The sequence below is a fragment of the Montipora foliosa genome, chromosome 12 (assembly GCF_036669935.1).
Source record: "Montipora foliosa isolate CH-2021 chromosome 12, ASM3666993v2, whole genome shotgun sequence".
NCBI classification, from domain to species: Eukaryota; Metazoa; Cnidaria; class Anthozoa; order Scleractinia; family Acroporidae; genus Montipora; species Montipora foliosa.
In genome coordinates this window covers 23,874,817-23,890,148 of record NC_090880.1, presented here as the reverse complement: position 1 = coordinate 23,890,148, position 15,332 = coordinate 23,874,817, and the positions used below count along the sequence as shown (strand labels likewise).

The window sequence follows — 15,332 nt, the reverse complement described above, 5'->3', positions numbered from 1 at the left end:
AAATGCTAGGTTATCTCAATTACAAATTAAGATGTCAAGCTTAAAAGATTGCATATTCAGTGAAGTTCGGAGGAAGAATTACGCCAGCCTTTGCCGCAATATAGTCGTCGAAAGGTACAGAAAGTAACATTCCCCATGCTTTAAATGTGTTTCTCGCAAATTAAAGCCAACGGTAACTTTCGAATTCGTTTATAATATTCCTCCCACGGTAATCAACTCTGGTCAAAACAAAATAGCGTGAATCTGCCGTCCACGCGTGTATTGGTGTAATGGAAGTAAATTTGATTGGCCGATGAAGGACATGTCAATCAATCAAAAAAAGTGGGCGGAAGGAATATCGAAGAGGAATTTGGTCAGGCTCTATTTTTCGTTTTGCCAGCTCCACATTACGTACCACGCAAAACTAAAATAGAGCCTGATCGCAGGTTAGACCAAACCCTATAGTTTATTAGCCAATCATAATCCAGAATTCCGTGTAATTTGCACTGGTATTACACTTTTTCGCACTCTGTTACACTTACTGCACTGCTCTCAGCCAATCAAAATTAAGTAGTTTTTGTGGTAGTGCACTTTATACATGTGAGTGCACTACGCACAATGTCATCTGGGCTGTCTGTCTGAGTGATTTGTAGTCGTCAGCTTTGTTGAAATCTCTTAGTCATCGAGTGTACATAAGTGTATGTGCGGCAACACTATTTTAATTTCCCTGGTTGGTAAACATATAGATTATAGCGGCTAATCTGTGTCTGTTCATTTCACTGATAGCCTCTTTCTTCTCTTGTAATTTGTTCACGCAATTTTTTGCTCCACTTTTCTTTTAAAAAATTATATCTGTATGAAAAATAGAGAAGCGGAGTCCGCCTGTGTGTTAGGTGAGAGGGAAAACAGCTGAAAAGCCTTTTCAAATCCTCATGTCATTAAACAGCCGCACCGGAAAATAAATAGTGGGTGAAACATGAAAGTAAACAGGTCTGTTTGAAGCGTGCAAGAATGTCAACAAATAAGCCCCAAAATCGGCAAGAATTTGTGACGCTGATGAATAATAAAGCAGCTTCTATTTCCAAAATGATGGAATTACCTGGTGATAAATAACCTCATCTCAAGTGTGAATTTTTGACTTTGAATAGACTTTGAATAGTCAACCTCAAGAGTTGGACGGTTGTGATCTTTCTGTTGAATTCGCACTTTTTTTTTCAAACTTTTAATATAACACTTGAAAGGAAAAAAAAAACTAACTAACAAAGCAACAATCTGATGTCTTGCCGTCATTTTGCCACAGATGTATCCAGTTGTTAGTAACACGCAAGGTAACTTGATCACAGGGGGCCGCTGAAATCGACACCATTTCAATTTCATTGTGCAGCCAAAAGAACAATAGAAAAATTGAACGTAGCAAAAATATTTTTGAGGTCTCCTATCCAGATACTAACCCCGCCGGAGGGGGGTTAACTTCAGTGAGCTTTTGTTGTGGAAATTGTCCCATGCTCAGAGTACTTGCTTAAACTTGCTGTCAAAAAGAAGTTTAACTTCATGTCAGCCTCAAAGCCAATGTTTACTAGTGACTTCATGTCTTCTTAAGGGGCTATTTACCTAAGACATCTACCATGGCACTACATGTATAATGATTTACGATACCAAAACAATATCGTGTACTATAATTAGAGCTACATATTATGTCCAAGAAAACAACACTCAGCTCAGTTGACAGTTATGGAATAAAGCACTGTGTCCAGTTACTGCACTACCACACGTATGCAATGCGTACCTATTTTTTCACTATATTATTAAAGGATGATATATTATACTCCTCCAGTAGAATGCGAGGGATTATCTTGCAAGTATCTTCAAATTGTTGCATTTTCTTTGCAAACTGAGGGGTCTTGCTGGCCAGTTCTGACAAGAGGAAAGTGCCCCAAGTCTGAGACATTTTGAATGACAGTACTAGAATTGAAGAGATGTATTTTTAATGATGACTCAGGGATACTCGGAAAAAATCTGAGTCCTCCTTAGCAGGAGTTGAACCTGCTCTACCACAGAACTATAGTACATGTAGACTAGTGGGAGCTAAGCAAATAAACTCGGTTCAGATGACAGTACTGTAGAAGAATAAATTTTTTATGTCAGGGAAAGTGTGAAAAACAACAAGAATTTGTAAACTTAGAAACCGGATCTTGTGTACTAAAGGCATTTGTCGGTCGACTCTATCGGCGAGTTTACAAAATTAACAATGGCATTTTACAGTTGAAGCTCGTACATTTTAAATTATTAGCCAAGTGTTTGAGTCAATTGACCGACATGCATGTTGACCACATATCAACTGAGGAGCAAGCGACGTATCGGCCGCATCTTGCACAATGCAAAGATTGATCTCACTTTCAATCAGTTTGTTTGTTATGTGTTCTTGGAGAACCTCTTTACTTCAAACTTGACTATTCCCCAATAATGCAGACTAGACATACTTCTTCTATATTAGAAAAAATATATTTATCCCTGTAAAGTATTGGAAAAGAATTTTGATTTTATTGATTTTATTAATTAACAAGATTTATTTGCAATTGAAATTAGAAAATTTGTGGCATCCTGTAACCCCTCTATTTAGTAGATGGTATTGAAAAAATGTCAAAGTAATAGAATGTATGGACTGAGCTCTTCCTTCTTTGTTTTTTCTTTTTATACTACAACAATTATTTATGTACTACCTTTCTTGTTTGTATATGTTATTTGATTTATATTCAATAAAATTTATATTAACAAATATAACTAACTGCAGACAGTACTGTTTCGGCCTTCTGGGCCTCATCAGTGCAGTGCTGATTTCTGGGATGGAGGTTAAACTTATAAAGCCACCCCAAATGTCCCACACATGTGGTACATCTAAGCCATGCCAGAGTGCTCAAACTAGCGAGCTAGTGAGCATGCGCAATTGCTAGTGGCAATGACTCATCCCAGTAGAGTGCTCAATTTGGACATGAAAGCAAAAGCTTTGTAATGCCAAAGAGCTATATCTAACTGCAGACAGTACTGTTTCGGCCTTCTGGGCCTCATCAGTGCAGTGCTGATTTCTGGGATGGAGGTTAAACTTATAAAGCCACCCCAAATGTCCCACACATGTGGTACATCTAAGCCATGCCAGAGTGCTCAAACTAGCGAGCTAGTGAGCATGCGCAATTGCTAGTGGCAATGACTCATCCCAGTAGAGTGCTCAATTTGGACATGAAAGCAAAAGCTTTGTAATGCCAAAGAGCTATATATATATTAACAAATATATATATATATATACTTGTATATACATCGGCCACATGTCAGAGATGTGCTGAGTGAGTGTTGATCGACAAATCGGTCGACTGTTGATCAACGTGTTGGTAAGTTACCCCTTGAAATTTTTCTTTGTCTTATTGGAGTATTTCTTTTTTTTCTTAATCAGAGACTTGCTGGTGCTACTCTACTGGTTTTTGCAAACAAGCAGGATCTGCCCGGAGCATTATCAGCTGAAGAAATTAGAGATGTAAGTTTTTCCATGTGAACATGGGGGGCTGAAGTCAACATGTAGGAAATCAGTGACCACATTTTTATGTCAGGGTTTGGGGTCCTTTCCCAGAATTTTTTAACGCTAGCATCTCGGAAACTCAATTGCAGCAATTTGAGCCAACATTTTTATTCAAATAATATAATTTGATTGTACAGCAATTAACAAGCATAGTCCAACACATAAACCCAAAGAACTTATTAATAAGAACCAAAGAACAACTACCGGTAACACATAAAATTTAGCAATGCTTGCCAGTTTCTTGGGGAATTCTAAGCACCTCTGAAGAAATGAGAAGTTATGTGATCACTAGAATGTCAGAATTGTTCTATAAGAAGCACATTGTATTGAAAAAGAAATGTCTCATACCCAATTTATGGCTATGAGACTTAATTTTGCAATTATTATTATTATTATTATTATTATTCTATCTCCTTTAACTTTATGCCGATTTACAACACAATAGCCGAGCCCATTCCTTGGGCCTAGGGCTAAAATGAGGTAGAAGTCTATCTTACTTGATGGAGAGTGTCTTTCTTAGGATGCGAGATGTTCCTAGCAGTGCAATCTTCTGTAGTTCACTAATTTTGACGTTACCCGGGATTTGTTTGGTGTATTTCTCCAAGCCCTTTTTATTAGTCCCAGCGCTCCAATCACAACTGGGATCATTGTGGTCTTCATTCCCCACATTCGCTCAATTAAATTATTATTATTATCTATACTATCACAGACTTTGCTGGGGTTCTTTTCGTGCATCAGCCAGGCGCAAACCATGCACCTGGGGCATCAGTCACTCAAGTCAATCTTTCTGTTCAGATACCAAGCACCTTTCTGAGGATTCGCGCAGATCCCAGCATGCTGATCTTTTGAATCTCTGTCACAGAAGCACTCTTTGCTACTTTCTCGGTGTTTTCTACCATTCCTTTTTTTACTGTGCCAAGCGCACCAATAACTACAGGGAGCACTATGGTTTTCATCTGCCACATTCTCTGTATTTCAACTTCTAAATCTTTATACTTGCTTTTCTTTTCGATTTACTTCAATGCAATGTTCCTATCTGATGGGACAGTCATATCAATCAGTTTACAGGTGGAATTTACTGAATCTTTAGCAATGATGTCAGGTCAGGTTATTATTATTATTATTATTATTATGACAGTTTGAAACTTTTGAATGTCAATACCTAAAAGCTACCTGGGGCGTTAATCGTAACCCAGGAGCTCCTTAAAAACACCATGTTCAAGTCCTATTTACAAATATCTTTCTAAAAGTATTATCCACTTAAATCTATTAAACTATGTAAAAATATAAAATAAGTGACTGCTAAATTTAAAAAAAAAAAAAAAATGAATAATAATAAATAATAATACATTTTTTTTTTTTTGACAATAATATCCTTTGCTGAAATGAAATTCGTATTATATTGCTCGTAAAGTTTATGTGATTACTTTAAAAGTGCGGGCAATATTAAGAGAGCTTGATAAGACCGATTCCTGCATCTTTAGCAGGACTCCTTTAGTTCTCACTCTTGACCCGAGTAAATTCTTCATTCCCTCCTCCATGTCTGTGGACCATCCACCTAGCACGTCAATAATGATGTTGTATTGTTGCACATCGTACCCAGGGTAGTGTTGCTTTATCTCCCATCTTAGGGGGGCATACTTGGCTGTCTTCTCCTCTTCCTTACTTGTTCGGTTATCAATCCATGGACAGCTCATCTCTAGTGCTATCACCTTCTCCTGTTGGTGGTCGATAAAACGGGCATCGATACTGTTTGCTCTCACCTCACTGTGCTCAGCATAGAGCGGGACATCCCAGTAGGCTTGAAACTGGTCGTTTTCATATACCGGTTTGGGTTTTACTTGGGAGAACCATGGTGGGACTTTGTCAATAAGGTTTGCGTCCTTCAGGATCTCGAAGAACAGGATCTTCAAGGCGTTATTGTGCCTTTCCAAGTACTTGTTCTGGGCCAAGGTGGGACATCCAGCTAGAATATGCTGAACTGTTTCTGCTGATCTACTGCATAGCCTACATGCCACTTCAGTAGCTGGTCGGGCTCGCACCTTGTGACTGTAATATATTCGTGTTGGCAATAGTTGCTCGTAGAGCTCGATCACTCCTGCAACGGTGTTAGATAGACGGACACAACGTCCAGTCCTTAAGCCAAGCAAAGCAGCCTGCTTTACTCAGACTTTCATCCTCCCACCTACTTGTGTGTAGCTTTCCTTGCCACCTCTCTTCCCTCACAGCCTGCATATTCTGCTTTTCTACAGTTTCCTTCAAAGCAACTTTGGTCTTCTTGTCTGTGATTGTTACTCCCCCCTGGGTGATGGAGGGTGACGGGTGCTCAAGGTCCAGGCCAAGACCGAGCTCTGCTGCATACTTCATGCTATCCTTTAAAAATGAATGGTGTCCCACCTCACCTGCTCTTTCTTCAAACTTTCTCACAACTGCAATGGTCGGGTCCAGATTCTTGTAGACTTTCAGGGCAGCCTTTATCTTGATGAGTTTGTATTCTTGCTCGACTGATTTCAGCCCGCGTCCCCCTTTTTCCCTCGGGAGGTACAGTAATGCTGTCGAGCCTAGGGGGTGTTTGCCGCCGCTCTCAACGAGGATTTTTCGAACTTCTCTGTCGATTTGCCTAAGCTCTGCTATTGGCCAGTTCTGGGTCCACATTAGATACCCCAGTATGGGAAGGGCAAATTGGTTCGATGCAGCTACGCGGTTGTGATCTGACAGTGGACTTGACCAGATGACTGACATGCGTTGTAGGTATTCTTTGGCTGCAACATTCAGAGCTAACTTGTCATCTTGTTTTAGGTTCTCTAATGTTCCCAGGAACTTGTAATAAGTTCCTTCCTTTAGATTTGTCAGTACTGCTCCGTCATCCAACTGCACTCCGGTTTCATCCTTCACCTGTACGCCTCTCCTTACATGGACGGTCGCGCATTTCTTTGGGTTCCATTCTAAGCCTATGTCTTGCTTTGCACTCTTGGTTGACTTCAGCACCTTGTTGAGTTTGATCTCTGACGCTGCAAACGCCTTAAGGTCGTCCATATACAGCAAATCTGTGATCTTTGTGCTTAAGGGTTTGGACAACTTGTACCCCTCCGAAGCTCGTAGTTTCCAAGCCACAGGATTCATACACAGGGTGAACAACCTGGGGCACAATGCATCTCCCTGAGGGAGGCCGCGTCTGAATTGTATCACTTCAGACTTCTCTATCCCCTGCTTCGTCTTTGCGACGACTTTCGTGTTCCAGCTGTTGCACAGGCTCTCGATAGTGCGGCACAGCCAGGTTGGAAATCTGTGTAGAACCATCATCTCAGCAAGCCATTCATGGTCAACTGAGTCAAAAGCTTTCTTGACATCAATCCAGGCCATGCTCAAGTTGCGTTTCCCTCTGTGACAGTCTTGTGTGACCATTCTATCAATGAGCAGGTTATCAACAGTGCCACTGCATCCTGATTTGGCGCCTCTCTGTTCTCCCTCCATTGGGCCATATTAATTTAGGTGACAATCCATTGGTCCTAATAAGCATGATGTGAACCACTTGTACATAGTGTTCAAGCAGGTAATTGGTCTTTGGTTGCTACTTGAAAATTCTCCTGGCTTAGGGATCAACGTCGTTTTTCCCTCGGCAAACCACATGGGGTATTCAGAAGGACTCTGGCCGATGGATTGGAACGATTTGGTCACACCCTCATGCAGCACATGTGCTTTCTTCCACCAATAGTTGGCGATTCTATCTGGCCCAGGAGCGCTCCAATTTCTTTTCTTCATGATAGTTTTCACTGCTTCAGTTGATTCAAGGACAAAATCCTCATTTGATGGTGGTGGGACATGTTTATTAATTGCCTCTCTTACATCCTCAAGCCAGGTAGCATTTCTATTTCCTGTTCCTCCTTCACTCCACACTTGCTTCCAAAATGAGCTTGCTTCTTCGATGTCTTCAAACTGATTGGCATCTGTTTCATTACTGATAGTGCTCTGGCGAGGTTTGTACTTAGGTCTGTTTAAATCCTTATCTTCCGCTATCATTTCTCCGAACTTTGCGTATACACGCCCTGGGTCAGTCTGGAACTGGTTGTTGAGTTCCCTGGATTGCTGTTGCTTTTTTCTCCGCGAATACTCTCTCTTTAATCTTCTCATTATTATTGTTATTATTATTATTATTATTATTATTATTATTATTATTATGGATTCAGCACCGGCTTTTCCAAGAGTTGGATCTGGGTTATCTTCTTGGGGGCCAGGCAACAACAAGTTGCTTAAGGAAACCCAAATTTTTTCATGGCTTTCACCGCTCCAGAACCTTTCTCAGAATTCTTGTTGTGCCAAGGAGAGTGGTTTTTTGAATTATTTTTATAGAAGTGGTGTTGCCAATGCGCTTAAAGTTGCTTTCAAGCCTTTTTGGAACTGTTCCCAGTGCCCCAATTACTACTGGAAGCACCTGCTTCTTATTATTATTATTATTATTATTATTATTATTATTATTATTTTACTATAATAATGTTAAAATGGCATACTCTTATTGTATGTAAATCTAACTCTAACTAATGTTGTTGTATCTTCGTACCTGTCAATGTTCTTGTGCCCTAGCCTCTACATACCTCTCTCAAGTGGAATGCAAGCTGATGGCTATATGTAGAATTGTTATGACCCTCACCTCCTCCCTTTTTTTTAGTTCCACTTGTAATGTCAGTATTGTGTGTGCATAGTTTTTCGTAATGTTGCTGTAACTACTGTAAGTATGTAAGTTAGGTGGTAAGGAGAGAACTGTATAGGAAATCTGCATTATAAAAAGCCATTAATAATTCATGATGGGAAAACAAAAGAAATGTTTTATTAATCAATATCTGTATTTCTGATACAGCTTTCTCTTCATTTACATAAATGTTTCTTTCAATTTTCACGGTTAAAATGCCTTAAATCACTAAAAATACCTAGTGTACATTAACACTGAAATGCTGACATTTCATAAACACACTACAATATTCGCGCCCGTATTGCATCGGATATGAAATGTCTCGCCTTCGGCTCGACATTGTATATCCGATACAATTCGGTCGCTCATATTGTATTTAGTACTTGTTTGTATGGGGTATTGTAATGTGGTGTGATGGGTCTAAAATACCACCACATACAGGTCACGTTCCACATGTCAGGATACGTGTCACTCTACTACAGACAAATAGACAACACCAAAAGTGTATTCTAGCCCTAATCGCTCTACAAAAGATATCTGGAAGCTGTCCAAACAGAGAGCATTTGTTTTTGAAAGCTCTACAAAAGATGGAAGCTGCAGCAAAGATAATTTGAAAATTTTGAGTTCTATTTCGTCATCACCATTGGTAGTAATAATATTATTAGTCTCTTATTACTGTGAATTGAATACACAGGCTCTTGATCTGGAATCCATCAAGACACATCACTGGAACATTCAGTGGTGCAGTGCTGTGACTGGGGAGAGGCTGCTGGATGGAGTCGATTGGCTCATCTCGGACATTGCATCAAGAATATTCACTATGGATTGATGTTAAGATTCAGAATACACAATACACTCCCCTCAGTAAAAACTCTGTTTTAGCCCCGTGATTTTTCTTCCATCTTTTCAACTATTTTGTCATTTCTTCATACATCCCAGCCTTTCTATAAATCCTATTTTTCCTATTTATTTTATAGGATCCTATAAAACTCCTATAATGAGCCAAAAACTCCTATATTTCCTATAAATACAGTTTAAGGAAAATGAAAGTGTTAAATGTTTCTCATTCAAAATGTGTCATCTCTTGATATATATTATAATATGTTAACCCTTTAAGCCCCAATATCCACTTAGAAATTCTCATACTGATCTTCATACGTTTCCTTAAAGAATTAGTTGAGAGAGTTTGATAACAGATGAAAGCATTTTCCCTTTAGTGATCCTTTTACAAACTCTCATAAGCATTGATGTTGATCACTATTGGGAGTTACACTTCTCATAAGTGGCTGACTTTTTTTGGAGGTTGTAAGGGGTGGTCATGTGACTGTTGACAATCACTGTGTACTTTTGTTTGTAAATCGTCTTATCAATGAGCACATTGCAAACTAGTGTCTTAGTCTCCGAAATGATACAAGACTCATTGAATTGTGTTTCAACCTAAGACGTTTATCTGTGAGTGGCTGAAAATATAGAACTCCTATATTTTGTCCTAAAATCCTATAAATCTCCTTTATTCCTGCTAATTTCCTCCTATTTTTCCTATAATTTTTTTTGGAAAATGGCTGGGATGTATGTTTCTTGTAACCAGGTGCGTGGTGAACCCTGATAGAGCGACTTCCGTATGACCTTGAAACAGTGTTTGCAATTTGTTTCACGGACCAATGTTTGGCAAGATTAAAACAAAGCTTCTTCTTATTCCTGCCAAGGAAACTCCTAATATGGGCAGTAATCATTTCGATTGCCCAATCACATTCCTGCATTTCAAATTACGTCAAAGCAAAACTTTCCAGAGAGTTCCATGAAGAGATGACGGTGTTTGCATCCACCTTCGCTAAGCCAATGAAAATTCGCGCTCGTTTGTTTTTGTTCGATAAGCCAAATGCTTTGCATTTTTCTGTACCTTCTGTTTTTACGTTTATTTTCAAGGTCATATGAAAGTCGCTCTAACAATTCGGGGTAGTTTTAGATGATGACGAAATTATTGTAAACTAAAAGCCTCTTGGTTTCAGACACTGTCTTTATTCATCCCATGGCAATTGATTGGTCTGTTAGCAAAGTAAAGGAGAATCTTTGTTTACATTTTTTTAATGGGGACATTCACGTCTCAGACGCTTCAGGCCGCGCCCAATTCACGAGTAAATTCGTCTGGCATTTGACAGACTTCAGTCTATTAAGTTTCACTCTCAGGGGTCAGTGCGGTAAATAAATAAGTGAATAAATAAATAAATAAATAAATAAAATTTATTATTTATAGTGCGCATATTCTATAAAATAATTATATGTGCGTATAAACAACTCCACAGAAATAAACAGCAATAAAAACTAATTGATTACAATGGTATGATTATATGTGCTAAAACTTTCTAAAACTTTTCCTATGTATTTGAACATATCAATAATTCATTAAAACCTTGTGCTAAATACTGTAGTTAAAATTAATTAGATCTTAGTTAATAAATAAGTGTTTACTACTGTCTTGAAAGCGCTAATGGTAGCTGGTTGTCTAACAGTGAAAGGTAGTCTATTCCATATTATAAAATAATTAGGATGGTAGGTGTGGTGACCGATTTATGGGTTTAAGTTATAGTAAAGGTATGAGTAAAGCTCTTTCATATTGGATGATATATATTCTCTAGTTCATGACCATGTGCTATTATATATTACATCAATCACGTGCCCTGTATCATTACGTACTCAGTAATGCATCAAGTTGCTACCTTCTTCCCCTTTAGTTAATCAACAGTTATTTACGCATGCTCTTGCATTGGTTACAATTAATTACACAAAATTACAATAAATTACACAAAATCATTATTGTAATCACCGAAATCAATCTTTCAACAGCACCTCGATTAATATAATTGTTGATCATTGTCCAGTAATGCGTCTTGTCAGTGTTCTCATGAGTGTTCACTAATGTTTCATTATGACTAGGTTCTTAATACTTTTCAAAGTCACGCACTTTACTATCAAACGCTGAAATATGTGTCGTCTGCGATCTCCTTGGTTGGGTTTTTCCTGCTTGGTTACATGGTCAGTTTTCTGCTGGCTCGAGTTCTACGGCTGGTTCTTTCTCTCTGAATGTTGCCGTTATCTGTTCCAGTTGCTGATTTCTCTCCTCCTCCGTGTCTGTGGGCTTGCCCGCGGTCTTTAGTAACTTGACCTTGGATGCGGTCACGACAAGGGGTTCTACCATCTCCTTTAGACGAGTTCACGCTCTTGAGTGCATCATGGGTAATCAGGGCAAGATGGAGAGAAATTCAAAGGTTTGTAAGGAAGTTCAAAACGATGAAAAGTATTCATGACATGCAATTTTGGGCTTTTCATTTTCCAAAACAGAGGATATGCGCCCAAAGGAGCGACAGAATAAATTTGGAGAGAATGGCTATTGTAGAAATTAGTTTATTAAAAAGAGTTTCTGCCATACATTTCCTATTATTCCAAAGGCACAAAATTACAGAGAATGTATGGTGACAAAAAAAGCAATATTTATGAATTCCAAATAACGGATACAAAGTCTAGTTCATCTCAGTTGAGAACATGAACTTGTTCGTTTGGTTTATGAAGGCGAAAGTCTATAAAGTAGAGTCACGTACAGTATATTTTGCTTTGAATTTCCATACAAACCTTTGAATTTCCCGCCATGTTGCCCTGATTACCCATGATGCAATCAAGAGCGTGAACTCGTCTATTCTTTTCGTCATTACGGTGGATCATTTTATCTCTGTAACTATGTAGACAAGAAAGGAACTTTATTTAGGAAAGGAAGCTTATTTAAGTGTCTAGTCGTTCTAGCGCTGGAGCACTAATTGGGGACACTGTAAACTGAAATTAACGATGAAAGCAAATCAAGTCAAAGGTTGTGGGGCTCATATGGCCTTTCTGCTTTTCTTTTCTGGTCGCGTTTGACTAATATTGCTTTTCCAACCTCTAAGCTGTGCTTTGTCGCTTTGTGTCTCTTGTCGTGGTATACCTTAACGTTGTCTTTGTACTTCTGGTCCTTGTTTCTTGGTCTTCTGGGGGTAGGTCTGTAGGGAAATGTTCCAGATGGGTGCGGATTTCCCTGTTCATCATCAGATCGTATGGGGACTTCCCGGTCGCAGGGTGTGGTGTATCGCGGCTTGCCTGCAGCATGTCACAGATGGCTTCATGAACATTGATGCCTTCCTGGATGACTGGAGGTCCTAATCGTTCTACCTTTCTTTGGTCATCACAGCAAACACCTCACAAAACAGAGCTCTGAGGTCTTGTATTAACAATTTCTATGGGATTTTCAACCTCAAATTGAATAGTTTTTCAGAACACCCGAAGAATCAAGTCTGTTTTCCCTTACAAAGATAAACTAGCTCCTTCGTTCAGGTCAAAAGTAGTGTACAGAGCAAACTGCTGGGATTGCAGTTATTTCTATATAGGGAAACCAAACGCCGATTACGTGACAGAAAAACAGAACATTCTAAAGCTCGAACAACAAATTGTCACGAATATGCAATTACTGATCATGTTTTCTCAACCAACCATAGAATAAAGTGGGATCATTTTGAAATGTTAGCAACTGGTCGATCAGACATGCGTTGTAAAATTAGAGTCTCTGTTTATCCGTGATCTAAAGCCAGCCTTAAATGAAAACGTTGACAGTGAGAAACTTTGGGTGCTTACCATTCCAAAAAATCAATTTTCCAGAAAATCTTTTCGGAAATTCTGGACAACCTCCAGAGGTAGCCCTCTTTTTGCGTTCGGAATGGAATTCGGGAAATGCCCTTACCATTTGCGAAAATCGTTCTGTTTCCAGGTCTTTTCTCACAAGATCGAGTAAATATGCAGGATGGATTGCCGGGGGGTAAATGGTGAGCGCCGTTCTCATCCGGTTGGTCATTAAATTCGGAAAATCGCTTGCCTTTAGGCAACGATCATTCCATCCGGATTATTTGGCTAAATGGTAAGCACCCCGGCTTTATCTCTATTATTAGCATATTTCGTATCGTTTTATGTCAATCAATTTCGTTAGTTCCCAGTCCGTTCAGTTGTATTTTATGAATTTAAATTTATCTGTAACTGAATAACAATCACTTTTGATGATGTATGTTGTAACATACGAAACGTCAAGTTCATAGAAAGTTATGCAGTTCAAGCAAATGTTTGTAACCGCTGTTTACGTTTTATTCTTATTAAAACTTAAATGGCCCAAGTCAAAGAATTTTTATGGATCACGAAGTGATTACAGTAACGCGAATGACGCTCTCGTTACCGTCGCCGTTGCTCAAGTTCTCTATCGATTTCGCGGAAACGTGTGCCCAAAGAGGAGATTTATGGATGTAGGGAAAGAGGACACGAAGTTAGTTGGTGTGAGAGAAGAGGATGTAGAGGATAGGGTTATATGGAGACAGATGACTCGCTGTGGCGACCTCTAAAGGGAACAGCCGAAAGGAAAAGACGGAGATCACTAAACTGTGGTAGGCGGTTCATTTATACGTTGCATTCGTTAATAACAAACTCTAACCATTTTAACCCAGGTAAAAACTGATTCAACCTGATAAATGTATTTTACCGACAACATGTATAGCTTGCATGTAGTAGGAGGCGCCTCATCTTGATTGACATAAGGCTTTTTTCAGAAATCATTGGTATTACTGATTTCCTTTGATGAGGACGCTGAACCTTAATATTTCATAACCCTGAAAAATAAGTTTTGAACAAGATCTGTGCAGTTTAAAGTGCAATTTGTTCCAGTCGCCTGAAATTTCAACGTCATTTTCTAAAGTAAGAACCTGCAAGCAAACCTGGTTCTTATGTAAGGGGGGTCTAAAATGAAACTGGTAAACTGGTGTTTACTGTATCTGGGAGATATAATAAATAAATGAACTGAAAATACTCTGATCGCCGGGCGGGAATTGCATCCACGACCTCTGGATGAGATGACCCGAGCTCCACCGACTTAGCTTAGACGGGAGCAAGCCGTGGGTATTCTATATGTCATTTCACGGCAAAACAAATGTGTAAATAACGAGAACGGCTTTCTTCACACGTAGGCTGTGTAGCACTTCTATTTCAACAGACTACAAGAGTGTAATTTTTGGTGCTATCGTTATGGCCCTGTGAACTTTTTTTATTTCTATGAAGTCACTGTCCAGAAGGGCATTAAAATTCATTGCTGTATTCAGTGACAATTTGTACGGTAGAAATGGGTTTGTTTAGCCTGCGTAGTGGTGAAGTTTAGACGCTTCTTTACACAACTCATTCTCTACCTCGAATTAACTATTATCATGATCGCTAATTCTTAATTTGCTCTGAATTTAATATTATAATTAATTCAGAAGACTGAAAAATTGATATGGATTATGGGAAATGGTCGAACATGGAATGTTGAACGCCGGGCGCTAGCTGCTTTTGAACACTATTTGATAATACTGTATTATCACTCGGCAACAAACAATAATAAACACTGCAAAAGGTCGTTTACCAAACTTTTAAAATCAAATCTTAGGTCTAATTACTTTTCAGCAGCGATATTCTATGGGAGACTTAACATAGGTTTCTTGGAAAGCGCTTTGGCTTGATCTTAACTTCAGTGTAAAGCGGAAAGAAGCGGTTTCCACAAAATAGAAACTCCGGTTCAAATCCAATCTATGGATACGCATTTTTGTTTTCCTTATTTTAATCTGCTACCACAAGTCCTGGGTCACAGTTTCCTAAATTAACGATAGTAGTAAATTCAAAGCAAATTACGAATTATTAATAATCGTTAATTTAGAGAGGAGATCATGTTGTCTTTACACTGGGGTTTGACTTTGGTGCGATCGGTTGAATGTAATAGCCGCGCAAAAACCTGGATCGTAGTCAAAAGAGATAGCGAAAGAGGCAGGATCGAGGCAGGGAGAAGGAGCAAGAAACTCGGCAACTCCTCTCTCCTTCTCCTAGCCCCCTCCCCCTTCGCTTAATATTTTGACCTAGGTCCAGGTTTTTGCTCGGCCATTACTCGAAAGTCAACCCCGGCCGGTGGAAAAAGAGTCTAAAATTCACCAAACCACCTTCTACGCAGGCTATGGTTGTCCAACGGGGTTTGAGCACGCGAACATAATTTAAAAAACAATACAAAACCAG

General features: G+C 39.1%; 1 protein-coding gene across 1 annotated transcript in view; it reads left to right on the top strand.

The window, feature by feature from the left end:
• Window positions 1-10,570, top strand: part of LOC137979261 (ADP-ribosylation factor-like protein 2) — a 16,256-nt gene extending 5,686 nt beyond the window's left edge. The window contains exons 4-5 of the mRNA XM_068826483.1: window positions 3,425-3,505; window positions 8,929-10,570. Coding sequence (XP_068682584.1) covers window positions 3,425-3,505; window positions 8,929-9,063 — 216 coding nt within the window. The 3' untranslated portion in view covers window positions 9,064-10,570. The remainder of the gene's footprint in view (window positions 1-3,424; window positions 3,506-8,928) is intronic.
• The last annotated feature ends 4,762 nt before the right edge of the window (window positions 10,571-15,332 follow it).